Here is a 27,496-nt window from a genome sequence, read left to right as displayed (position 1 = left end):
TCCTTGTTATTTCTCACACCCAGTAAGGTGTATCAACCTAGTATGAATATTCAGTGATTGGCATTCAATTCAGGGTTAGTGGAAAATTAAGGGCTTTATCCAGCCTTAAAAGCACACAGTCTACTTACATAGCGGCACTTCATATTTCTCTTCTTGGCCATGCTTGCCCCAAATCATGAAGGGTGTTTAATCTTCTGAAGAAGATTATGATACGGGATTGAATAATCTATCCTCTGGCAGAATAGTATCAGAATAATGCCAGTGGATTTGTATTTAATAAAAATAAGAAGTATGCTTTTCTTAGATTCAATTTACATTTGGACTTGACTGAAATACTCCTCTTGGAAACCTCTGGTCTAGAGAGATAGTGTTCAGGAAGCCAGGATTTTCAGAAAGAACCACCATGTAGATTCCTGTGCCTGGCTCTTTGGCTAATAATGTTAAAAAGGCATCCTATTGTCTACTGGACTACACAATGACCTTTGAATCAGAGCTTTGGATGAAAGACAATGACATTTTTAATACAATCCAGCAAGCCTAAACAGGATTATAAATCCAGTGTTCTCATTTCTTAGCCTAGCATTAGCCACAAGGTACTCTGTGTAAAGTTTCGTAATAAATATAGTTCCAAACTATGTTTCTTGGATGCTTTTTGATCATCCCCAGACCTCAAAAATGTTCCAGTTTCTATTGAATGAAAGTGATTATTGGCAATTTATCTCAGACTTCTGCTTCAATTGTCTTGTTTAAAACACGTTTAACATTAATCTCATTTTAACAAGGGATTGGATGCCATGTGCCCTTATATAATCTCACATGATGACCCAGAAATTTGTACACTTTTTTTTAAAAAAAGGGGAACCCATTTAAATCTTACCTTCCATGATTTCATGCCAAAAAGTAGAGTCTTGAGATGTCAAACAAATGTCAAAATCTTTTTGACATATTTGTCATTCTCCTACAAGAATTTGTGAGATTTCATGAAATCATGGAAATGTCATAAGATTGGGTGTGGTTAGAATGTGGTTATTTGTTGACCTGCTTAATGACAATCACAACCTATGACCATAGTTGCAGGTACATTTATGGTTGTAAGTCCAGAACTATCTGTAATTAAATTTGTGTGTCTGTCTTTCTTTCAAAACAGTAACCTCAACATTCCCCATTTTGGCCTTATTTTAAATGATATGAAAAAAAGTAATGAAATGTTATAAATAAGCAAATAATAACTGTTTACCTCAAAAATAAATAATTATTTTAAATAAATATTAAATGTTATTTTAGATTCAAAATGCCAAATGCTATTGAATGTACAAATGTTGTCTTCCATGTTCTATAACGTCAAAAATTTATCTTCTCTTTACTTGGCTTTCTGAATCCAAGTTGCTTAACAGTATTTGGTCCTGGGTTTTTTTTACCACCACTAGATTTTTATAGAATTTTCTGGTCATTTTAATAGAACTTCCTCAAGGAACAGGTATATTGTAAGTTATATGTTTTCTATCACATACATTTGAAAATAAATATATTTCAAATACTAATATAATTTTCAGTCTATGAGATTATTGTAATCCTTTTGCAGTCAACTTTAATGCTCTGTTGAATATCCACTGACTTAAAATTGGGACATTTTCTAATTATATGTCAGCATTTCTGAAAAACTCACTTTGTATAGCTAAAAATAATTTCAGGCACTGAATATTTGGCAAAACATATGAATTATTCAATCCTCCCTACTCTCTGAAGGAAACAATAAAAAACATTTAATAACATTGATGTTACTTGAAATTATTTATTTTGATTATTTAAATTCATATTCAGAATTAGTAAATATGATTATATTTAATTTAATTCATTAAAAATTGAGTCCATATGTATTAGAGTTCTTACAGAAGCTTTCAATCAGCTGTCTAATATGAATTCTTTTGCTATTGTTTGGTTGCTGAAATATTGTTTAATTTTGATTGATTATTTTATTAACTGATTATGTGCTGTCAAGATAATGTCTGCTCTTAGCAACCACATAGATCATTTTTTTCCATGACAGTCTGCCCTAACCAGGTCTTTCAGGTGTTCCAATGGTTGCTTAATTTTATTTGCTTCAAATATTTATATGATTCCTTTTAATAAGAAATGGATTAGAAAAGCAGTTAATTCCTAATAAAGATTTATCTTAAATGAAAAAAGATTGTAAAACTTAGAAAAAAGTTGATTTTGATTCATCTGCAAAGTACAGTTATCTCCAAAGAAGAGACATAGATTCCAGAATCATAGTTGACTCATCTTGCTGATGAAAACCAGTTTCAATTCTCAAAAGAATGACTGCCAAAAGACCAATTCAAAAGATCTTAAAGATAGTGGTTGATCTAGGAAAAGAATCTGTTTTATAAAGTGATTTCATTTGGCTCAAAAATAGTTTTTTTACTTTCTAGAATTGCACTTTGAGTAAAATAAATAGGAATTCATTGTGCCAAAATGATTTATAAGCGTATTCTAAACCAGGGGTCCCCAACTCCCAGTCCTTGAGCTGGCACCGGTCCATGGCATGCCAGAAACCAGGCCGCCCAAACAAGCGAAGCCCTTTCCACGGTATGCAGGCAGCATATGAAACCATACCCCCTCTGGTCCATGGAAAAATCTTTCTCTTTGGAACTGATCCCTGGTGTCCAAAAGGTTGGGGCTGCTGTTCTAAACCATAGTAACAATATAAGCGATTACTGAGCAGAAACAGAGTACTGTGGAAGTTAGATTTAACAATTCTCTGAATGGCTGTATGACACTTACATTGAAGAAAAATCTGATCTTTTGTCAATTTTGGCTTTTATTATTGTATTTATTATTACATGTTCTTCTGTGGAGTTTCAACAGTGGAAATGTTTTCTAAACTATACAAGCTACTGTAATTTTAAACTTATGTTTGTTTTTCTCTCAGGGATCATCTTTTAGCTGTCAACCACATGAAGCTTACAATCTCTTTTTAACAGCAGCCATTGGTGATGGCATCAAACTTTGGGATTTGAGAACATTAAGGTAACAGCCAGTCACTTTGCTGTTTGCCATGTTTCCTGGTAATTCTTTATTATACTATACAAGTGCTTTTTAATTTTTTTTTCTTACAAGAGTTCACAAGGATTGCTTTGAAGTACTTGATATTTGCAAAGTTATGGAACTTCTGCACGATTTGATGAAGTTTGGTTAGTCCAGTTTTGAAACAGCTACTTATAATTCCTCAGAAATAAGGCAACATATAAATATTTCTGAATAAATAAGTGTTTGCCTGTTTAATTTATCCCGAGGCATAATTTATGGTTTCTGTTAGACATCATAATATAGGGAGTACAAAATTGCAAAAATGATTGTGGGATCATATAAAAGTCAAAGTTTTTACTCTGTGGCATTTTGTCTTCCTCAAATGCAGTTGCCCTTTGGAGACACAGCTTCATGAATACAGCATACAAACAACCAATAAAGACTGTGTGGCTATTTAGGCACATGCTGAAAAATAGCCAGTCTACATTTGTCCTTTCATGAGATTAAGCTGGGAAAAACATATGGAGAATATTGCATTGGTTCCTTAGTTTAAACACATTCTCAGCAATAAAATCTAAATATTGATGCTTTAAAACATGCATTAGTCATGTGATGAAATGCCAGTGAGTGGGAAAAACTGTCATAAAAGCTGGGGAAAGGCAAATATAAAAGAAGAAATTTCATCTGGAGGAGAGATTGGGGAACATGGGTATTTTCCATATAACTCAGACAAATGTAAGTACAGGGAAAAACTGATGTACCCTAATTGGCAGAATTCCATGACCACTTTACTTAAGGATTAACAGTTTGTTGCATACAGTCTTGCACTGTATCTGATGAGGTAAACTGCAATCTACAAAAAACATATGTGTGATATATTTCTTCCTCTTTGAGACATTACACATTTTTTGTTGATTATACCTGAATATACACGTTTGTGTTATTTATGATATAATGTAAGTGACTATAAATTGTTTCTTCATTCTAGTCTTTGTAGTTATGAATGAAATGGTCTTATGTTACTCCCCCCAAATTTAAGTGACATATTTTTTTAAAAAATGCAATGAACTTAACAAATTGGAATGTACTTTTTTATCCTTAAAAAGTGTACAATTGTCTGAACTGAAAAACATTTCAGTATAGGGTTACAAACTACAGAAGCAGTACAGAAAAGCACACATCTTTGTAAATCATTAAATGTCCAAGTCAAATGTTTTGGAAAAAAATTAGTCTGGAAGAAGTTGGAGGCAACTATAAAAAACAACAACAGAAGCTTTACCTTTGAAATTGGAATTAGCAAATTTTTTGAAACAATAATGGCTCATTATTCCTAGCAAATGTCTAACTATAGTGAAGCGAAATATTTAGGAAAAAAGGTTAACTACCGGTATAATATATCCTTATGCTTTTTCTATCAATTGGTTTAACTACTATTCATGAATAGTAAAAAGTTAATTTTTTTAACAGGTTACTTACTTGCTGTCTCTTTTTAAAACATTAAGATTCGAGGGGAAATGGTAAAATAGTTAAAATACGATCTGTATAAATAGTTTCTCTATATTGCAATCCTAAATTATATAGTATAATAGGCTGTACTTGTTGGTTATGTCTAGAGCCTTTGATTCCCCCTCCTCCTTTTTCTCCCTTCTATTTATATTTCCTCTAGTTTGTATTCTTCCTATCAGTGCCATTGACTAGTTTAATTTAACATCATGATAGAGTGCTGTGATCTCAGCTGCAGATGACTTTGTGGGGCTGATACCATAGATGGTCTTTTCCATTTTTTTAAAATTCCATTTATATCCCGCCCTTCTCCGAAGACTCAGGGCGGCTCTTAATACTAAGGCTAATAAGACAAATTAGTGGAAATTTTAAAATTTGAGTTCCAAATTCTGTACTGTTCTTTATATAAAAGAAATAGTATTCACCAGCACCTACTCCATTTATGGAAATATACCACAGTCCTTGGATCAGAAGTTCTAGTAGTGCAGCAGTAGAAGTGTTTCAAAATATTTTATCAGAGGCAAGAGGAATTCCTTATGCACAAAAAATGGGAAGCTTTTATGTAAGGAGAGAAATAAGAAGGTAGAAACTGTTGGATCATGCCAAAATCCTAACCACACATTTGTTTGGCTGACCAGATTCTCCCAGAAATGAGAAAACTTCAGGCTGGAGTAGTTCTCTCTTTTTTTTCATCCATGGTAATCAAATGTATGGTCCCTTGGACCTTCCTGCCTAGTTTCGTATCTGCTCTAAAAGCACAATTTTCTCCCAAATTACCAGAATTATATGAAGAAGATAATAGTCTTCAATGTCAATCACTTTTCAGTTAAGATGGTAATGAAAAAGTAACTTTACAGCCAGTCCTCGCATTTATGACCTTCGCAGGTCTATAATCTCAATTTCACTTAATCACCACTTTGTTTATTGGCTGAGTTGCCAGTGTAAGTGGTGGTTGCTAAATAAGGACTACTATACAGTAGAATCAAGCTTATGATCTGAGGATAGCAGTGAGACACCAGTTCTTAGAGTGAACATTCAGAAGATCATGCTGAGAGAAACTTAGTCAGGATAATACAGAGGTGCTTCAAGCTGTGCTGGAAAGGGTAATTTTATCTGTGAAAACTCAGAGCCTGTGGGTCTTTTCAGATTCACTGATGAAGCTGGATACCTAGGTTTTTGTGGTGTCCAGAAATGTGTTGGCACAGTTAAGGATGGTGACCAATTCTATGCATTCCTGGAGATGTCAGATTTGTCCATGATGACACATGCTATTGTAAAATGCTCTTAGGACTACCATAACATAGTCTGAGAAAAGCACTGAGAAACAGAAAAGAGAAAATGCTGCAGCCAGACTGATGTCTAGAACTGATTAAAAGGAATATGCAATTCCTTTCTTAATACCCTTCCATTGCTGGCAGTCTGTTCCTGGAAAAAGTGTTGGTTATGATTTATAGTTATATATAACCTGGACCTAATTTATTTGAAAGATCCTATTCTCCCTTATGAGCCAATTCATACTTTTAAAATGGCAAAAGAAGTCATTCTCTCTGTGTTGCCACAGTTAGGGGTACCTTCTGCTGCTACTGGAATTACTTCTAAGTTCACATTTTACAAATGTAAACTTTCTCTAATGAGCCACAGTGAGGACTATTTGTTGATGGAATGATGGGATGCAAGTGTAGTAACTAAGTGGCAATAAATTTTTCAGAAGCTTAATTTTTTGTAAAGAAAAATCAGGCAAATCATTAAAGAGTTTAAAGAAATTATTAGTGAAATAAAATTGCTCATCTATTTCTCAACATATATTGGAGCAACTTGTAATGTAAAGAGCATAGAGACATTGGCAAGCTTTGCTTTAGACACTCCAGATATCAGTTCAAACATTTGCTGCCTATTTCCTGCTTATAGACTTCATGTGAAGAATATTAACATTAATATTACATGCCAGTTATTCTAGCCTTTCTTGTAGCACCTAAAAATTACATGAGAAAGATTTAATTACATATAATACCACCAGTATGATGATTTCTTCTAATCATTTGTAAGAATTTTTGCTTCAGCAGTATGTGGCGTTTGAATTGTTGATTGATCCTAGGTTAAGTCAGAAGGGAGGAAGATACATGTCCTTCATGATCTATGAACATCTTGATCCATGAATGTTTATCCACAGAGATATATGAGTCTGGATTTCATAATTGTATATTATATTATGCTTCCACTGTAAAAAATTGACTAATTTGTAAAGGTTTTTATTTGTTTTCCAGCCAAATTTTAAAAGCAGCTTAGATAAACTATTTTTTAACAAATAAGATCTACAAGGCTTGGAATTTATTTTAGGCCTTGGGAACAGATGAAATGGGTTTATATTTCCATAAACCAGGAGCCACCATTCTCATACATAAATCTGAGACCTCCAAGAGTTAACAAATTAACTGTTACTACAGTGTGACAAATTCTCATCTATTAACCAAAGAGACAATATGCGAGTGAGGCTTTGCTTTGAGTTCCATCTCTTTCAGAAATAAAACAAAGAAGATATTGTACTCAGTTATGGAATGCCCGACTGTTTAATAGTAGGAATATTTATTTCCTTTGTTTTATCCAGATGATTTGTTGAATATATTCTGCAGCACATAATAATGCCTGTGAATAATGCCTCTGATAATGCCAGTGGAAAGCCCCTTGCACATTTCTTTCGAGATAAACAATTGCTTGTGGAAATAGATGGGAGCAGGGCTTTTCTTAGCTAATCTCAGAAAAGCTAAGCAGGGTAGAAAGTGATTAGCTCTTGGATAGGCAGCCACTAGAAAATCGCAGGACTATTGGGTAGACCAGAAGGACTTGGAAAAAGATAGTGGCAAATGGCTTCCATATTATTGCCAGAAAGACTGTAGTCAAACTGGTCTCAAGGATGTTTCCTGTATTAAATTGTTGTTAAAGACAGTTTTCTAAGTAACAATTTAGCCTGTTGTGTCAGGCTTCAAACAAGAACAATACAACAATCCAGCCAAAGTTCAGTTCTTTATTTGCTTATGCCATATAGACAGAATCTTGGAGACTAAACCTATACTACCCTAATCTATGAATATACCTTGGGAGATTCTAGGGAATGGCTATGTTAAATCTCTTCCTTCCTCCATGATCCAGCTCCAAACTGTGTTGTCTCTCTCTCTCTCTCTCTCTCTCTCTCTCCCTCCCTCCCTCCCTCCCTCTCTCTCTCTCTCTCTCCTCTCTCTCTCTCTCCTCTCTCTCTCTCTCTCTCTCTCTCACACACACACACACACACACACACACACATGCACACACACACACACACACACACACACACACACACGCACACAAACACTTCCTTGGAATGTCTTCCCTCCTTCCTGAGAAACTGCTGCATTACTAAAATCCATCACACCACTTTCCCCTTCATAGACACATTCCATTGCATCATGGCTGCTAATTAATGTTTCTTAAATGTATGTCTTAAAGACATCATGTAGAACAATGTTGAAAAATTTCTGAACCTGTATAAGAAACTAAAAACGATATTGGAAAATAAACTGATGCATGTATTCAACGAAAGTTGCCAAATCCTTACAAATCCTTACAATCATAGGTTGTCATGTCAATTGTCCATTTTTAGCTAAATTAGGAACAGTGCCCTTATTCTAATTTACATTTCTTGAATGCACTCATGTACATATATGACTAAGCATACACATATTCTCTCATGCATCACTGCAGTGTCATGTAAAACCCTTCTTATACACACATACAAAAAAATTAAATATTAGAAAAATATACTAGAACTAAGTAAATCAACACCACAAAATATTTGGAAACATAAGCTGATTATTGAATTTCCCTTCCTAATTACAACAGCTATAATTCCCAGAGAATAGCAAACTGAACATATAGAAATAGTGGAATAGTCCTAATAGTATAAAAAAAGTCAACTCTGCATCTAGCACTGCAAGTCATAACTAAATTTGAGCAGATACTATTTCCTTGAGATACTTAACATGAATGCAACTTTTCTGCCTACCGGGTACATATGTCTTCTAATAGTTTTATAGTTTATATATTTGTTATTATGTATATACATACCTTTATAAAATTTAATAAAGTTTTCATTTTAAAAATCTATTTAAATAAGAGTTTAAGTACTTTGTAAACTCTTCTTAAACTCCCTTAGTTTTAAGCAATCAGAGCATGTTATGATATATCATATTCAATTCAATCATTCATTCATTCATTAAATTTATTGGCTGCCCATCTTACCTCAGAGTGTTAGATGTCGATTGTAAGGCAAAGATAAATAGAATATGCACTTCATTGAAAAGAATGAGTAAATTTAGAAGCAATTATTTTAAAAATCATAGTACTTAAATTTATTGAATTTCTGCAGATGCGAGCGTCGTTTTGAAGGTCATAATAGCCGTTGTCATCCATGTGGAATTAGTGTTTCTCCTTGTGGCCAGTTCATCGCTTGTGGATCTGAAGATAAATGTGTATGTATAGTAGCTTACTTGTGATAATATATAGTATTCCAAGTGTTGACAAATTTTATATAGCCATCATTATAATCTGGTGTATAAACATCTTTCTAGGAGTTTATTCATTTATTAGATTTTTTTATCTCACCTGTATTATTTTTTATAAATAGCTCAAGGTGGGGAACATACCGAATACTCCTTCCTCCTTCTATTTTCCCCATAACAACTCTGAAATAAGTTGGGCTGAGAGAGAGTTACTGGCCCAAAATAACCCAGCCAGCTTTTGTGCCTACAATCAGCTTATTCTCAACAGTAAGGGCACTGTTTATTCAAAGTTCTCCATAACTTGAAATTCTAAATATGTGTAATAGCAACACATTGACAACTCTGAATTTTAAACTTCCTTCCAAGAACCATATATAATAATATTGAACAAATAATTAACTAGTTGCATACAAAAGAATGCCTTAAAATTGACTACATCTCCAACATAAAAATTGTAATAATTAGCCTTTTATAATCATCTACTGTAAACTCCAATAAACAGTTTTTGTAGTTTTTAAATGGTATAAAATATATACTGCTCAAAAAAATAAAGGGAACAGAAAATAAGACATCCTACTATTAAATACAGTACATTGTGTTGTTTAAGTGTTCCCTTTATTTATTTTTGAGCAGTATACTTCACAATACTTAAAACCTGAAAACATTGATTTTACAGAGTAGACTATTCCAATTCTTCATTCCATACTTATTATGTATAATTGAAATGGGTTTTTGTAATGTTGTTCAAACATTCGTGATAATAAATTGCTGATTGGTGTCCATCGAGTTTTCTTCAATACACAAGGGTTTCCCCAGATTCTGGAAACCTATAGACAGTAAGAAAGATAACCTTGATAGGAATATATAAAACTGTTGCCAATAAGGGAGAATATTTGTGGCTAAGGTTGAAATGAGTGTACACTGGTGATGTCTTCTTGTTTGGGTAATGAAAAGTCTGCAAGAAAACAACTAAGCTCAGAGAGCAACAAGGACCTCTCAAGAACTGTTGACTTGACAAAAGAGGCTGCACCATTTTTATAGTCCTGAGAAACAAGGTAATATTTGGAAGCTGCTCAAGCAGACACCTCTTTGATTCACTAGACTACAAAGAGGAAGAGGGAAAACAGCATAATCAGAGTCATAAGGCTCTGTTATTAAAGCTGGTCCCAATCAAAATAATCCTAGCCTTCCCCATGGAGTTGATTTCTTGGTCTCATCTACCCAAATAATATGATTAATAAGTATTTTAGCTGTTCATGTTGCCATTTATTTGTCTCATTGTCAAGTTATTTTCCTTTTGCAGTGCTTCAAAGTTTTAAAGGATACCATTATATATATATTACCTGACTAGCACTAAACCGATTTTCATCGTAAATTCTCTCCAGAGAGATTTTTCCAGCCATTTTTAAATGGGGATTACTCTGCAGTCTCAGTTTGTTATGAGAGTTTGACCCAGATTTTAAGATTCTGCCCAATGGAATGACTTATGTTGTTCGTATAGTAGTTATTTTATAACAAATTAAAATTACAGAATAGTAAAGTTTAAAAACAATGAAGAAGACACTAAATAAAATAACAGCAAATATACCAAGTTAAACAAAATGAAAATGGCAGCAAGTACAACATGTACCTTCTTATGGCCCCAGCTGGGTGCCAGTATGAACCAATTGATCTTGCTATTTGGTACAGACCAGAGAAAACCAGTTAAAGCCTTTTCTGTTTTTCTCCCCCTTTGATTTATGACAACAGAAACAGGACATTAGAAACATTCCTATGTGTCTTCTTTTTAAAAAGGCCAGGTTTTTCTGTGGTTGAATAGTTCACATAGTTTGAGGATCTTTTCTTAAAATAAGGCTACACATTTTCGGTTAAACGATTTACTAATGTTTGGACAGACCTTGCGGATCTTCTAAACCAATCTCCTGCCTGTGCAAGAATACTCATAGCATGCCACAAAATGACTGTCAAATCCTTTCTTGAAAGATGTTAGTGATGAAGTGCCCATGACTTCAGGAGGCAGGCTGTTCCAAGTTCTCATTGTCCTTTTTATATTTGTGGTGACCAGCATTGGACACATTTATTTATTTGTGTATGGCAACAGGTCTTTCAGATGCAGTCGGGCCAGGTAAAAAAAACCAAAAACACAGCACTAACTCTCCCTGTGATCTTGACTGTTCTTAGTGGAGCCCTACACTGCTTTGAATCTTTTGGCAATTGCAACATTTTGCTAGCTCATGTTTAATCTGTGGTCTTTAAGAATCTTCTCAGAAATATAACTGTCATAACCACCACCTAAGACCACCTAACTAGATGAGTACATGTCCCCAAAGTGCTTTTTCAAAAGGTAACTGGACTTTGTTTTTTCTTTGAAGACATTTTGCTTCTCATCCAAGAATCTTCTTCAGTTCTGACTGAATGATGGAGGATGGAAGGATTTATATTCCTTGCTGTCATCTGCTTGTTAATTAGCACTCTTTCTGAGAGTTGTTGAGGCCACTTGAAGGTTTACAGTATCTGTGTCCCCAGGGTCACCTGAATAGTGCAAATGTGTGTGAACCTTCTTGGAACTGCTAAAAGAATTGTGTTGTGTTATGATCATGTACAGAACTGTACATCAGAGAAACAAAACAACCAATTCAGAAACACATGGCACATTGTAGGAGAACAAACACATCAGGACAAGACTTAGCAGTCCAACTGCATTTGAAAGATAAAGGCCACTCTTTTGAAGATAGCAAAGTCCACCATTCTGGACAGAGAAGACAGCTGGTTTGAAAGAGGGGTCAAAGAGACAATCTACATCAGGGGTGTCAAACTGCTGGCCTGCGGGCTGGATGCATCATGCCAAAACCTCGCCCACCCCAGCTGCGGCAATGGGGGAAATGTCAGGATACATCGCAAAACATCACATGCTGTGGTGAGTTTGACACCCCTGATCTACATTAAGAATGAACAGCCCTCTCAACAGAGGGAGAGGGATAAAACACCACCTATCTCCTGTTTACAACACAGACCTTTCAGCCGTTCCAAGAATGTTCCACACCCATGTGAGCTATTCAGGTGACACTGAGGGCACAGATAAGTCACAAAATATACACTAGTCCACTAGCTAACATATACATAGCTTCTCATTTGCCAATTGTTCATATAATCTGGATGCAAATAACAGTTTATTTTCATGTTTAATCAAAAAATATTTATAGATAAGTGTAGATGATTTTAATTATTTAAAAGTACTTTGATATTATTTGTAAAATATAAATTGAATAAATAAAAATAAATAAATGTCTGAAAAATAGTTTCATGTTTCTGAAAGTAGTTGAGCTATTCAAATATTAATATGAGCAGTATTAAATAGTACTAGACATATGATACTATTAATAGTAATATCAATTGGTGATTTTTTTTCAGTACCTTTAAGGGATTTATGGCTGTTGGTGACTGCTGGGACAAGTCCTTGGCAACATTTTTTGGAATTGGCTTGCCATTACCTTGTTTAATAAGGGCTGAGAAAGAGCATCTGCCCCAAAGCTCCTAGTTGGCTTTGTAGCTAAGGCAAGACTTGGATTGATTGTCTTCTAGTTTCTAGCTAGTATCTTAAACTGCTACCTAGAATTGGTTCTCATTGGTAATATTAAATGCAAGATATGTGTCTGCTGTAAGTAATGATAAAAATGTGATCAAAATAGATTTTGTAAATTCATTTTGTGTTCAAAATGAATAAATGTATAATTTTTGGAGAAGGCAAACCTATGTAATCTGGGAATATTTCTATAGACTATAGGATAGCATGAACCTTGTCTCTGTGGGCAACATCTCTTTTTAAGGGTTTTAAGTGGTTTTAAAAGAATCAATGTACTTCTGTGAGCGAAAGGCTATTCCATTAGCACATTGGGAACCTTTATTTCTATATCTTCTAAGTCTGTAGGGTTTACGCTCACCCTAAAGTTCTCATAGTTAATGCAAATGAATAACAGTAACTAGCAAATCAAAGCCCAGTGCATTACTGCCTGCCTTGGCTGCAATCAAGCAATAGAGTGTAGCATTAACAGCAGGTGAGTCCAGAGTGGGTTGAAAAAAGTCAAGTTGTGGTTGTGACTGTATGATCAAAACCCTATCCCTTTTTCAGGTATGTGTGAACAAATGTAAAAAATTAAATCAGGTTTAACTTTTTTTTACCTCTCCCCGCCCCTGCCCCCCCCCCCCGAAATGCCTTTGAACAAAGGCAACCATTGGATTGTGGGTTCCATTTTATCTTATGAAGGGTTGGAATTTTGATAAGTGTACATTTTGCGAGGTGGTATTTAAAATAAAAACCTTTGCTCCTTGATGGGCTATTGGCAACTTTAAATATGTATTCTTTTTCAGGCTTATATATATGAGAAGCATTCCAGCACCTATTCTTATAAACTGACAGGACACACTGAATCTGTAATCAATGTGGCTTTTAATCCGTCATCCCCTCAGGTATTTTTAACTTTTTCCTTTTCCTTACAAATGTTAATTTCTGAATGTTTGTTAATGAAATATTGTATTGCCTCCCTTTCTCAGCATTTGTTTTAAATTTCCCATTATAATTCCATTGAGGATCGATTATTTTTGCTGTTAGCGTTAGGCAAAGTTGGAAATAATAATAATAATAATAATAATAATAATAATAATAATAATAATAATAATATAAAGTTGGAAGGGACCTTGGAGGTCATCTAGTCCAACCCCCTGCTCAGGCAGGAAACACTATACCATTTCAGGCAAATGGCTGTCCAGTCTCTTCTTAAAAACCTCCAGTGTTGGAGCATTCACCACCTCTGGAGGCAGGTTGTTCCACTGGTTAATAACCCACACTTTGAACATTCAAAGGACCATTTTGAGTTCAAAACATTGGAATAATTTGCACATCCCTCTAAAAATAGATATTTGAAAAGTCGCAACGAGATGGGTGGCAAACAAATTTAATAAAAAAAAGATGAAAATATGAAAGTGATTTTAAAAATCCTTCCTTTTTGGACAGGACAAAAAAAATCTACTCAATTTAAATTGACAGATCTGTACGTGTGTATATCTAAGCATCTGTCTATACATGAATATAAATAAGCCACAGTGTTTCCATTGTGCAAGTTTTATTTGGGTGCAGCTGACATTGAATGATGTTTGGTTATTGAAGTTTAGTTTCCTACACTTAGCATTTTGCATCAAAAGTTTTCAGCATGCCAAGATGTCAGAACCAATAACTAAGGTATAATAAACATGTCTATTTTCTGTAGACAGCATCCCCCATGAAATAATTTAAAACATTGTATTCACTGAAGGAAGTATGATCTATTGAATAAATGAGGCAGCAGTTTGGGTAGCTTCATTCAGAAATAACAGTTTATGAATAAAGATATCATCACTGCAGCCACAACATTTTTCTGTTTGACAGTGCAGCATTTCTTGAGGAGTTTTTAAAAATTAAGACAAACTATTTATTTTATTAATTAAATTTATATGCCGCCTAGCACCAAGTGATACTAGATGGTAATCAAGGATAATAAAAATTAATGAAATGAAATGAATTATATCAAGGTAATAGGACATCCACAATGAGGATCTGTTGCTATCTTCCAACCACATTCATATTGTAAATGTATAGTTATCAGTGCAGGATGTCATGGTTCTGATAGATGAAACCCATCAAAAGAACTTCAAGGCAATAATTCTTCCTTAAAGAACATTTTATTCAGGAAACAAAGTATTGGCACTACATAGTTGAACCCAAAACTAAATTCCCTTCTCCCGGATGCAAAGTAACAAATTGCAATTTCCACCCCCAATAAGCAGTCATAAATCACATTCTCCAATTAGCCTGAAACGGGCTTTCTCTCCAGCTCCTCAGCCTGCCAAACCATTATCAGTTCGTCCTTGAGTTCCCACAGAGCAGCGTTATTATTATGGCTAGCTGAGCTCAACCATTCATCCCAACCCCCCTTCTGCACCTGACTTCTAAATAGAAGAAAAAGCATGTTAAAAGCAAAGGGGAAATGGCTGCAATTTTCATCATTTGCCAGAGTGGGAACATCCAGTGTTTACAGCGTTGACACAGGATATTTTGTTTGTTCCTTCTTATTTTAGTAGCAAAATCTTACAATATTATCTAAAACCAGTTCTTTGACTGTGCGGAGTTGTATTTGTATTTGTATTTGCCCTACGCACAGTCACTCATGCGCTCGTGACCTCCCGTTTAGACTACTGCAATGGGGCTGCCCTTGAGGACCACTCGGAGGCTTCAACTGGTGCAGAATGCGGCCGCATGAGTTGTGATGGGGGTTTCCCGATACTCCCATGTAACACCTCTACTCCGTGAGCTGCATTGGCTTCCGGTTGCCCTCCGGGTGAGATTCAAGGTGCTGGTAATGACCTATAAAGCCCTAAATGGCTGGGGTCCGGGATATTTGAGGGAACACCTGCTGCCAGCATCAAGCTCCCTGCGTCCAGTGCGCTCGCAGAGAGAGGGTCTTCTCAGGGTGCCGCCGGTAAAAGATTGCCGGCGGATAATACCCAGGGGGAGGGCCTTTTCTGTGGGTGCGCCTGCCCTCTGGAACCAGCTGCCCGTGGAGCTCAGGACTACCCCTGACCTACGTTCATTACGCCGAGACCTGAAGACTTGGCTCTTTGAGCTCTCTGACCCAGGCTGAGAATTTTAACTGGGTTTTATTTTCAGGGATAATTTAATCTTTTATTTGTCTTTTAACTTTGTATTTTGTATTGGTATGATTTTAAAATGTCCTGTAAACCACCCTGAGTCCTTCGGGAAAGGGCGGTATATAAATCAAATAAATCTAAATCTAAATCTAAATTATTCCTAGTACTACCCTTTCTGTTTCAGGAATTGTGAAATTGTACCAGCATCACTTTTATATCCTAAACCAGGGGTAGGCAACCTCGGCTCTTTTATGACTCATGGACTTCAACTGAAGTCCATGAGTCATAAAAGAGCCGAGGTTGCCTACCCCTGTCCTAAACAGTTGAGGTCAATTTCACCGTAATCAGTTCTATGACTCAGTATTTGGGGAGGTCTGAAAGCTTTGCCTCAAACATATGCTGATCCAGTTGACATATTTCCTTTATATGCTTTTTATTTGTTCCCAATTTTAGGTTAAGAAGGCTTATCTTAGTAACAGAGATTTATTTATTTGTGTATGCATAAAACAATAATCCAGCCACTTCAGAAACTTAGGCAGTAACTGACTCCCATTTTGAGGGTTTGTTTGCTTCTCTATCCTGGCAACTCCCCTTGGCTTAGCCCACTGTGTCTTTTGGCAACAAAGGAGGCTAGTCACCTCAAAGCCAGTCAGACTAGCACCACCTTCTGGGAACCACCACTATCTCTCATAACTCAATTTAGTATGGGAGAAGCAGGTGGATTTTTGTGCAGGTGAATCAGAGAGGCAAGGCTCGGCTAGAAAAGATTGGCTGAGAGGTTAACCAGGCAATAGATGGGGAAGGAGGGAGAGAGGAAAGGAAAGGAAAGGAAAGGAAAGGAAAGGAAAGGAAAAGGAAAGGAAAGGAAAGGAAAGGAAAGGAAAGGAAAGGAAAGGAAAGGAAAAGAAAGGAAAGGAAAGGAAAGGAAAGGAAAGGAAAGGAAAGGAAAGGAAAGGAAAGACTCTACCATGAAAGGAGAAAGAAGAGAAGGGCAAGAGAAAAAAAACAAAGAAAGAAGGAACTCCCTAGTCAGAAAGGAGAGAGAAAGAAAAATGAAGTAAGATATGGGCAGCTGTAATTGTGTTTGGGTTCCTAGATTATAAGGCACCTAAGTGGTCAATGTGAAAAACCTGTTTCAGAGCTTTTCGTTTTTGAGTTACTAGAAGCTTTTCTGTCACTCCATAAAAACTTTTCAGTGCTGTGATTCTTGGAAATTGAATTAGTATTTTTTTTGTGTGTGCAGCACTTGTAACAATTTGAAATCACAACTCTAATATTAAATAGTTCTTGGTGTGGCTAACAGATATCCTGGGGAATTGCAAAGTGTATGGTGTTTGCTTTAAACAGGGTTCAGTAGAGGATTATAGTCATAGTTGATGCTAGTTGGGGGTTGTAGAGCAGCTGAGGCAATAGCAGTGAGAATCCAGAACACCAAGAACTTTTGCAAAGACCCAGTTGGCTGAAATTTTAAACAGAATACTAAGCACTGTAATTTCTTTCAGAACTAACATTGCTAAAATTAATATAATCAAATAAGAAAATCTGATGCACAATCGTGATTGAATTAATCAGCATTTCTTGTGTTTCTGTTTAGTATCTGATAATGATAACTTTGCTGTACTAGTGGAACTTGCCCTGGCTCAGATTTATTGCCTTTTTAAATTCCCTGCTACATTAGAAAATAACAGTTTTATCCCGAGTTCTAAAGACTGACATTTTCGTCTTATGCCCCCAGCAAATAAAGTATCTGCAGTCATTGTTAGAGATGTTCAAAAATTATTTTGCAATGGATTTTGTGATTATTTTTCTTTCTGAAACAATTAAGTATGAGAATTAAGAGTAATGTTTCATATTAATTTGAATACTTAGAAAATATTGTCCACACTAGGTCCAACCATTCCTTCTTTCTAGCCTGGCTCCCAAATAGGTCTTCATATTTTCCATTTAATTCAGGACTGCTCTCCTATTGTCCATCAAGATTTTACAGTGACAGACAAAATGAAGACTTTCTTCTTTTTCTTCTAGTATTCCTACCACAAATGCTAGCTACCCCTTACGTTCATCACAACAAAGCAAATGCATCAGATAATGGACCAAGATTCAGAATTAATTGAAATAAATTTCTGCTATTCTCTTGACTTTATGTCTAAGCTATGTTGCTTTCAGAAACAGGACTAGAAGACCTCAGGATTCATTCAACAGCTATTGGATAGAATAAACTCACTTCAGGGTAGAGTAAGTGCTCAAAATAACGAGGAGAGAAAAAAAATATCAAATAAGGAAATATATCTAAGTGCAGATTGTTGGCAGCACACACCAATCTTTCTAAAAACCTGCAATGTTTGAATATTCCACCTTGAAAGCAATGAAATGCATAGGAAGCATTTTCCTATGCAAGTCTTATAAAAACTGAAATCATTCAGCTTTGAACTATTGATGCCAAACCTTGTGGAGTCTTTCTAAAGGCAATTTAAATAACTCTTTTCCTCTTAAGATTGATATACATGTAAGTTGGAGAGAATGGGCTAATGCACACATTGAAATCTTGTGTTTTCCTTTCTGCCAGATGTTCTAGCTTTCCATGTCAGCTTTAACAGCACAGCCAATAAGAGAGCCATAGGGTTTGTTTTCAAAATACTCATTGACATCTCATATATGACAAAGGACCCAATATATATACCTATATTAGTCATGCTGTATACAAGAATTGCTTATGTTATCGATGCATGAGTTTAAACTCCAATGATTAAATGTGCACTTTCAGGAGAAGGTCATCAAAAGCCACTTTATCTGGGCTCTTCAAACTAGCTTCAGTGACTAATCCAAAAGATGCTTTACCTGATTATTTGTCTCATACTGCCATAATGGGCTAATGGCAGGTATATGTGGCAGGGTGAGGGGAAGATTAGATCAGGAAATTGGTAAAAAAAAAACCTCTAGTGTAACATTTCCAGTGTCTATATATTTTAAAGTTAAGCTTATGAGAAAGTTGGTTCACTGTTATCATCCCTGATTCATCTTTTAAGGTTTAGAAATGGAACTCAGTAACTTTGAATCCAATTTTAAGTTGTTTCAAAATAGGTAAAGATTCCATTTTGGGCTGTGAAGAATGTTTTACAAAATGACTAAGAACTGGTAGAAAAAAAATATATAGAATGGTTTCCTTAAACACTGGTCTGAGCCTATTTAATGTGTAGGTTATCAATTTCATGGACAAGTAGCTATCCAAATAAGAGTCAATGCAAATGTTTGAGATCAAAGGTCTGAACTATATCAATACAGGTAGTCCTTGACTTACAACCACAATTGTGCCCAAACTTTCTGATCCTAAGCAAGACAATTATTCAGTTTTCCTAATTTTATAACCTTTTTTGCCATAGTTAAGCGAATCATGCAGTTGTTAAGTGAATCATGCTGTTGTTAAATGAATCTGGTTTCCCCTATTAACTTTGCTTGTCAGAGCTGGCTGGGAAGGTTACAAATGGTGGTCATGTGGCTCCAGGACAGTGCAACTGTCATAAATACAAGCCAGTTGCCAAGTGCCCAAATTCCAGTCACATGACCCATGGAGATGCTGCAACAGTTATAAGTGCAAAAAACCAATCATAGGTCACTTTTTTCAGTGCTGGTGTAACTCTGAACAGTCACTAAACGAATGGTTGTAAATCAAGGACTACCTGTATTCAAAAGTGGTTATATAATTAAGAGGCTCAGACCAGTGGCAAAGAAATCATTCTGTATTTTTTTCTGCCACTTTCCAGCCATTCTGATGAAAAAAGTGCTTTAGAAATTATTTCACAGAATAAGAAATTATTTTACAACTGGATTACAATATCCATGTACTCACTTACCTGCATGCTTACCTGGAAGATTCTGGGAGTTGAATTACACACATCTTAAAGTTGCCAAGTTTGAAACACCTGAATTATAGTGCAAAGTGACCAAAGCCTCTATCTCAATTAAATTTAAAGGGAGAGATTCCTCTGAGCTTTGTCAGTTGTGGTGTTATTATCATTATTAAGACAATCCTGTATTTTTCCTTGCTAGAGAGAAATGTGGGTAAATCTTTCACTCAGTTTCTCTGTCCATTTAATGAAGACTTCCAAAGTTGGGGGATTCCTGCCATGCCAAAGCTCAACAGATCTTGACATTACAGCATTTCAACATCTTCACATGTGATCTGAACTTTCAGCCATCTTCTAAAACCACCAAACTCACACAACATTTCAGCAAAATCTAATTTTGTGGAGCTGGGGAAGTCATTCTTTTGAAACGCAGATATACTCCATATGGATTTCTGATGTATAGATGGTCCTTGCTTACCAATCGTCTGTTCAGTGACCATTTGAATGTACAGTGGTGCCGAATGAGTGGTACTTACATTTAGCCCTCAAACGTTTGGCCATTATAACACCCCTGCATCACGTGATCATGATTCAGGCACCGGCAACCAGCATGCACTTTGGATGGTTGCAGCCTCCTGTGCTCACATGATCACCATTATCTGCCAATTGCTCACAAGCAAAGTTGGTGGGAAAGTCTGATGGGAAGGTCACAAGTTGCTCTACTAAGTTCCCTCTCCCGCTGCTTTCCTGTGCGCCTGCACTTGTGTCCTTCCCTTGGCCTCCCTTTGCTTACATTGTGGTGCATCTTTCTTCCTTTGGCTTGCCTGAGCTCATCAGTGTCCTCCTTCTCTTAGCCTCCCTTCACTTGTTCCAAAGGTGCACCATGACCTAGATCAGGGGTAGGGAACCTTGGCTCTTTATGACTTGTGGACTTCAACTCCCAGAATCCTGAGTCAGCATGGCCGGTTCAGGAATTCTGGGTATTGAAGTCCAAAAGTCATACAAGAGCCAAGGTTGCCTACCCCTGACCTAGATGATTGAGAATCTCCATAGACATCTTCTCTTCACTCACACCATACTACAGTCTCCTTCTCTTTTCTTCAACCATCGCACCCCCCTCCGGGCCTCCTAGGATTGCCCACCCCTTACAGTACTCCAGTGCTCTTTACATGGGACTTCCATCATTTCACCCTTAATGATCTATATGTCTTGGAATTGTCAGTAAGCAATAGAGTCATGTGACATCATGCTATACATCTCCATTGTTTAGCAACAGTAATCATTCTCTGAATTGCCATTGCAACCAAGGACTACCTGTAATATATTCTACTTGTGCCTAATTCCCAGAAAGCTTAACTAGAGAAGATAAGGATCCAGGAAATGATTAAACAGTATTAAGATTCTGTGTTTTTTTTAAATCTTGAATCAAAATAATAGAAAAATTAACCTACTTGAAATTGTCAGGAGCTGAAAACAATACAAACTGTTGCATTTGCTGGCACCTATAGTAGCAAGGAAAATTTAAAATAATTATAGCCAAGCAGTGTTAGGTTAATTTTTCCTCTTGGAAGAATCTCCATTTCTCAAATTCAATATTTTGGACGCTGTGTATAACAATGTTTTGACTACTGACACTGCCATGATTTAAAAAATAGTTTCCTTAAAGAAAAGTAAATGGCTAGAAAGCATGATTCTTTTATGATGTGGACATAATGAGGCCAATAGAAAATAAGAATATGATATGTCTTTGAGCAACAATAATGGCTGTATGAATTCTTGCACACTAGAAATACCAATTCTAGAAATGTGTCACATTAGTTAATCTAATTAATTTTTCTACAAAAAATTAAATGCAAGCAACTAGTTTAATAAACTAAAAATACAAGTTACACTTTAAAATAGTGGAAAGGGGGGACCATCTAGAGAAAGTTGCACTATTTATTTTCAAAAACCAGCATCTCATCTTCACTCAGTTTCTGGAGGTATATCTTTAGTAATAAATTTGTTTTCATGGGACTTTCATTTTTTATTTTGATAAAATATAATAAAGTTAGGCTTGCTTCTGTCTGAACAGATGTAGTAATGCAACCTGGGAAGACTACTAAAGGATTTTGATAGATTGATTGCCTTTCTGACATTATTTATCAAAATATATTTGTATACTAATCAAATTGAAATGCAATTGTAATTTTTCAGCTTTACTACTTAAGATTTCACCTTTACTACCTAACAATCAAAATCTATAAATGTATTAGAATGGAGAAAATCATACATAATATACATATACATACACATACACATACATACATACATACATACATACATATAAAAACATTCTTTTGTATCATATCCAAAATTTTGAAGTTACTCCCTTATTAGAGAAACTATTTAATTTAATCTTCCATATGCAAGAAGCCCAGATTAGATCCTTATCAAATCAAACTTTCAAAGTCAGCATTTCAGATATTTTATTCTTTTGCTTCATTCTTCTGCTTAGCAGAGTTATTTTCCTAAGATTAAGCAAGCCTTGGGTAAACCATGAACTCTCTTTTGCATATTCATGCAGTTCAGTGTGACTTTCTGCATTAATCCAAAAGTCTCTATCTATTTTTCAATATGTACTTTCACCAACCTGCCATTTCAAAATCCCCAAGTCTGTCATCATAAACTGAAGAAAGTTTCAGTTTTCGTGCATATTAAAAAAGGCAGCTTCTGAATATCACAAGTATTTCCAAAAGTGCCCAGAGAAGTGGTATAAAGTCTGACAAAGAAACCATTTCAATTCAGCAAGAATTTTTTTTTCAGATGGCACTGTCCCAAATATATCAAAGATGAAGGATCACGGGGATTCTGTCAAAAATTTTGGGGGTGGGGGGAATGAAAAAAACCCTTGAAAATCCAGTCAACTAAAATCATAATATGAATAGCGGCATGGCAGTTTTCCAACTGTGGTTTGGAAAAATAGCAAAAGATTCAATTCCATCTTAGTTTCCCATTAAGTGAAAGATGCTTAGATGGTAAAATCATTTGACTAGCAGTAGCATTCATGCTTTCTCTTTGGAAAATGCATGGTATTTGCCAGGAATGGTGAATCTATCTTAGCCCAGGACTGAATTAGCTCCAGGCACATTCATTGGGGCTATAGGCAAATGGCCTGAATGTGCTTTTCCAGAGCGATCTCCCCATTCTCAGTCACTTATTTCTTTTCCTCCACTGACATTCATTTTATTCACACCCAGCCTGTTCTTATAACCTACTTGTCCTCCGCTGAAAACTCCCACTCCTACAAAGAATAGGCCTAGTGAGGGCATTTCAAAACATCATTGCAGAGCAAGGCTGGTTTTCTGAAGGAGACTTCAATATTCATTTTTAATTTATTTTAACTTCAAACAGCAAACCATCCTTAAACAGCCTTACCTCTTAACAAGCCTAATTGGTGCTATACCGTCTTAGGCTCTGAAAAGTGGGCCAGGGATTGAGCAAACAACTTGCAGGCCTGAGAATATCCTGCTCATCATCTACCACTTCACTGCAATGGTGGGATTCAAATATGTGAACAACCGGTTCTCAGTGTGGATGCCACTTCCGGAAGTCCATTCTGGGCCTGGGCAACAAAAAATTAGCTACCAGTTCTACCAAAGTGGTGTGAACAGGCTGAATCCCACCACTGCTTCACTGGTATAATAACTCGTTTCATCTCTGTTCCTCTCATACAACATTGATATTTTCTAGAATTTACACTTAGGTACAGCTTAAAATTGAAATAATAGTACCACCTTGTCATTCTTTCTCACAACTATATCTAAGTCTGTGCAGATACAGGACTGTAGCCTAAAGATTTAGCTTCTGATAGTTAAGAGTCAAGCTTTTATAATGTGAGACTTAAAAAGCTGCCCTTTTCAAGTAGCATGAAGGAAAGCTATGTGAAAGTTTGCCATTGAAGAAATTGCCTTTTATTAATGATTAGAACAAAGGAACATCTTTAAATCTGTCATTCAATTTTTCAGTCTAGAATTTCCATATTACAATAATACAGAAGAACCAAATTAGCTTAGGAAAAAAATAAATCAATATACAGACTACCACAATTGTGAGACATCTGAGTTCAGTTTGCATATTATTGTTTGGAGGCCAGAATACTTTTTCAATGAAATGTAAATTACTTGCATTTTTAAAAAGTAATTAAATCAATTTGGTACTAGATGGTATATGTGGTTGACACAAAGTTAGTATTTTAAGAATCTGATTGCAATTTGCAATTAAAAAACTTTGTTTGCATGAATTCAAACTTGAAATATTAATACCATTCAACTTAAAAATGAAGCAAACCCCAGAATATTTTATATTCCATTATATAAAACCACAGTATAGTTGTAGTCTCCTTTATCATACTATTCTCTTTTTTCAAATGAGAAATTAACACCTAGGTAATTGAACATGGTATGAATTGAGTTCGTAACCAGAAGGGTCTAAAGTCTAGTCACAATTGATTAGAAGGAACTAGGAATATTTATAATCTGTAATGTTGATTATTTCCCAGTCCTTCTCAAATGTCGAGGAAAGAATTATCAGGATTAAATTAATGTAAGTTAGACAGTGTATCATAGCAAAAAAAGGAACACATTAAAAAACCCAAAAGAGGTTTGGCTTACATAGGATAATTACTTGTCTTTTTATACACAGCTGCACAATCAATTTAGTACTAAATTACTGCTATAAATGTATCTGCTTTTATTCTATCATTTTGTTCACAATTTAGAAAAACAGTGTCAGCTATTCTGCATAATAGTCAAACCTGAAACACAATTGATATAACACTGAGAATAAGGCAGCAGTTCCAAAATCAAGTGGGATATTGTCTGAAGGTGGGGAGAAGGAAGGCAAATAGGATGGAAAAGCTGCTCTAATTTAGGAAAATTCTAAAGTGAGATAACAAAAATTGCTAGGTGACATTTTTTTTTTTCATTTTTCTGTAAACTGTAGAACTAGAGATGGGTTTTGTTAGACGATCAGATTGAAAAGTAGCACTAAATAACTTTTGATCTATGTCTTTTTCTACTGTTGCAATAGAGACAGAGCAATCTACCTGAGGCAGGAAACTGCCTCTGGGTGGAAAAAGTTTGTAAAGAAGTAACTTTATCCCCCAAGTTTAATAGTAGCAAACTGGTAGGTAGTGTACTATTAAACAGGATTTGAACCCAATGTATGAAGATGAACAGGAACTGTATTCAGAGGCATCCACAGGATCTTTATAAGGAACGGTTGCTGGAATTGGGTATGTCTAGTTTAATGAAGAGAAGGACTAGGGGTGACATGATAGCAGTGTTCCAATATCTCAGGGGTTGCCACAAAGAAGAGGGAGCCAAGCTATTCTCCAAAGGACCTGAAAGCAGGACAAGAAGCAACAGATGGAAACTAGTCAAGGAGAGAAGCAACCTGGAACTAAGGAGAAACTTCCTGACAGGTAGAACAATTAACCAGTGGAACAACCTGCCTCCAGAAGTGGTGAATGCTCCAACACTGGAAGTTTTTAAGAAGAGACTGGACAGCCATTTGCCTGAAATGGTATAGGGTTTCCTGCCTGAGCGGGGGGTTGGACTAGATGACCTCCATGGTCCCTTCCATCATCATCATCATCATCATCATCATTATTCTGTGGCTTTCATTAAGTGATAAAACTAGTGTTACTTCATCCATCTGTTATTTATTCCTTGGTGGAATAGAAGACTCACTTTGGAAAGTATTAAACCAGACATGTCAAACTCACGATGTCATGTGACATCGTGCAACGTATCGGGACGCTTTTGCCATTGCCAGCAATGGGGTGGGTGCGTCTTCCGCATAATGCATCTGGCCTGTGGGCCAGCAGTTTGGCACCCCTGTATTAAACAGTGACCAAGATTTCTATGGGAGATCTGGCATCTCCTCCTCCTCTTCCTCCTCCTCCTCCCTAGTTGGATCAGTTGTGAATAAGGAGTAAAATAAAAAAGAATAAAGTTGCAATATATTACATTATATACATAAATGTATATTTATTTGATAAATATTATATATTTATATACACAAAGATTTATATACACAAATGTGAGAAATTAATATCAACAAAAAGCAAAATGAGAAATTGTAAAATCTACAACTAAGAGCACATTATTTATTTATTTATTTAGTTAGTTACATTTATATACCGCCCTTTCCCTGAGGACTCAGGGCGGTTTACAGGGAATTAAAAAATCCACCATACAAAAGTTAAAAACCAAATTAAAAAATATTAAATTGACCCTGTACACTTAAAACCCCAATTAAAAATTTCTCCTCAGCCTGGGCCCGAGAGCTCAAAGAACCAGGTCTTCAGGCCCCGGCGGAATGATCGGAGGTCGGGGGCAGTTCTCAGCTCCACCGGCAGCTGGTTCCAGAGGGCAGGCGCTCCCACTGAGAAGGCCCTATCCCTGGGTGTCACCCGCCGGCAATCTCTTACCTGCGGAACCCTGAGCAGACCCTCCCTGTGGGAGCGCACAGGGCGAAGGGCATTTGATGCCGGCAGCAGGTGTTCCCTCAAATATCCCGGACCCAGGCTATGTAGGGCTTTATAGGTGATAACCAGCACCTTGAATTTCACCCGGAGGGCAACCGGAAGCCAATGCAGCTCGCGGAGTAGAGGTGTTACATGGGAGTATCGGGAGACCCCCATTACAACTCGCGCGGCCGCATTCTGCACCAGTTGAAGCCTCTGAGTGGTCTTCAAGGGCAGCCCCATGTAGAGAGCGTTACAGTAGTCCAAACGGGAGGTCACAAGAGGGAGGTCACATTAAAAGTGAATGAAATTCAAAAACTTATCCTGGTAGAATTGGAACCCCAGCAAAGAGAGTCAAATTTAGAAGAAATAAAAATTAAGTAAGTCACAGTATTTATGGCACGTAGAAGAGGCTGAAAATAAATAATAATAATAATAATAATAATAATAATAATAATAATAATAATAATAACAACAACAACAACAAAAATAACAATAGTAGTAGTAGTAGTAGTAGTAATAACAATATGGCTATACATTGATAATATTGTGAAGGAAAAACAATCATATTTTACCTCTAGCAGTGTTTTTAAAAACCAAAGAATGAAAATGTTCAAAAATCAGTATTACATTTTCAATACATAGAATGAATTGCAGAATTATCCCCAAATAATGAGATAATAATGTTTGGGATATCTTTCAGATAGATACACTTGGGAGAAGAGAGCGGTATGATTAAAATAGAGCTGAATAATGTCAGCCTAAATGTTACTCTATAGATTAAAAAAATTAATGCAAGACTAAAAAACTAAGAAATAGAACTGAAATATGGTAAAACTGAAAACAAGAAAGAAAAGTTTCCCTATTAGATTTCAAATACTGTTCTGTTCTTCAGAAGTCAGGTGTGCAAGTGGAGGGGTTGAGGCAAAGAACTGAATTAAAAAGAAAGTGTTTTTTTGTCTTTAGTGTCCCAAAGAAACCTGACAGGTGTTGTTGTTGTTTTTACTTGAAACTGGATTTTCAGCAGAGGGCACTCTGCTGTAAAGAATGCTAATCACCATTGTAACAACATCTCAGTGATTAAAAAAAACACCCTCTTATCTGGGACTATCAAAGAACATTTGAAATTTCCTTCCTTATTTTAGTAATGGTGATAGACTAAGAGAGATAGAAAAAAGGTAAAGTTGGTCTCAAGTCAAGACTGATCGATGACTGCATCTGTGTAGTTTTTATAGTTTCCGATTGTCATCTTCCAGGATGATTTTGGGTTTCTTTCCTTTACTAGGAACCCTGGAGCTCCTAGATGTCCCTTCAAATCAAAGTAAATCTTTATTATGATCATAAATCAGCATAAGGAGGCTGGGGTTCAATCAATTAAAAATATAGAAGATACA

At 35.9% G+C, this 27,496-nt stretch overlaps 1 protein-coding gene across 1 annotated transcript in view; it reads left to right on the top strand.

Moving 5' to 3' along the window:
- WDR27 (WD repeat domain 27) overlaps positions 1–27,496 on the top strand; it is a 64,510-nt gene that overhangs the window by 32,124 nt on the left and 4,890 nt on the right. The window contains exons 21-23 of the mRNA XM_083348815.1: positions 2,933–3,030; positions 8,933–9,035; positions 13,434–13,532. Of these exons, the coding sequence (XP_083204941.1) occupies positions 2,933–3,030; positions 8,933–9,035; positions 13,434–13,532 (300 nt within the window). The remainder of the gene's footprint in view (positions 1–2,932; positions 3,031–8,932; positions 9,036–13,433; positions 13,533–27,496) is intronic.

This window comes from Vipera ursinii (assembly GCF_947247035.1).
Source record: "Vipera ursinii genome assembly, chromosome: 1".
In the NCBI taxonomy this organism is placed as follows: Eukaryota; Metazoa; Chordata; class Lepidosauria; order Squamata; family Viperidae; genus Vipera; species Vipera ursinii.
This window is presented reverse-complemented; position numbering and strand designations above follow the sequence as displayed.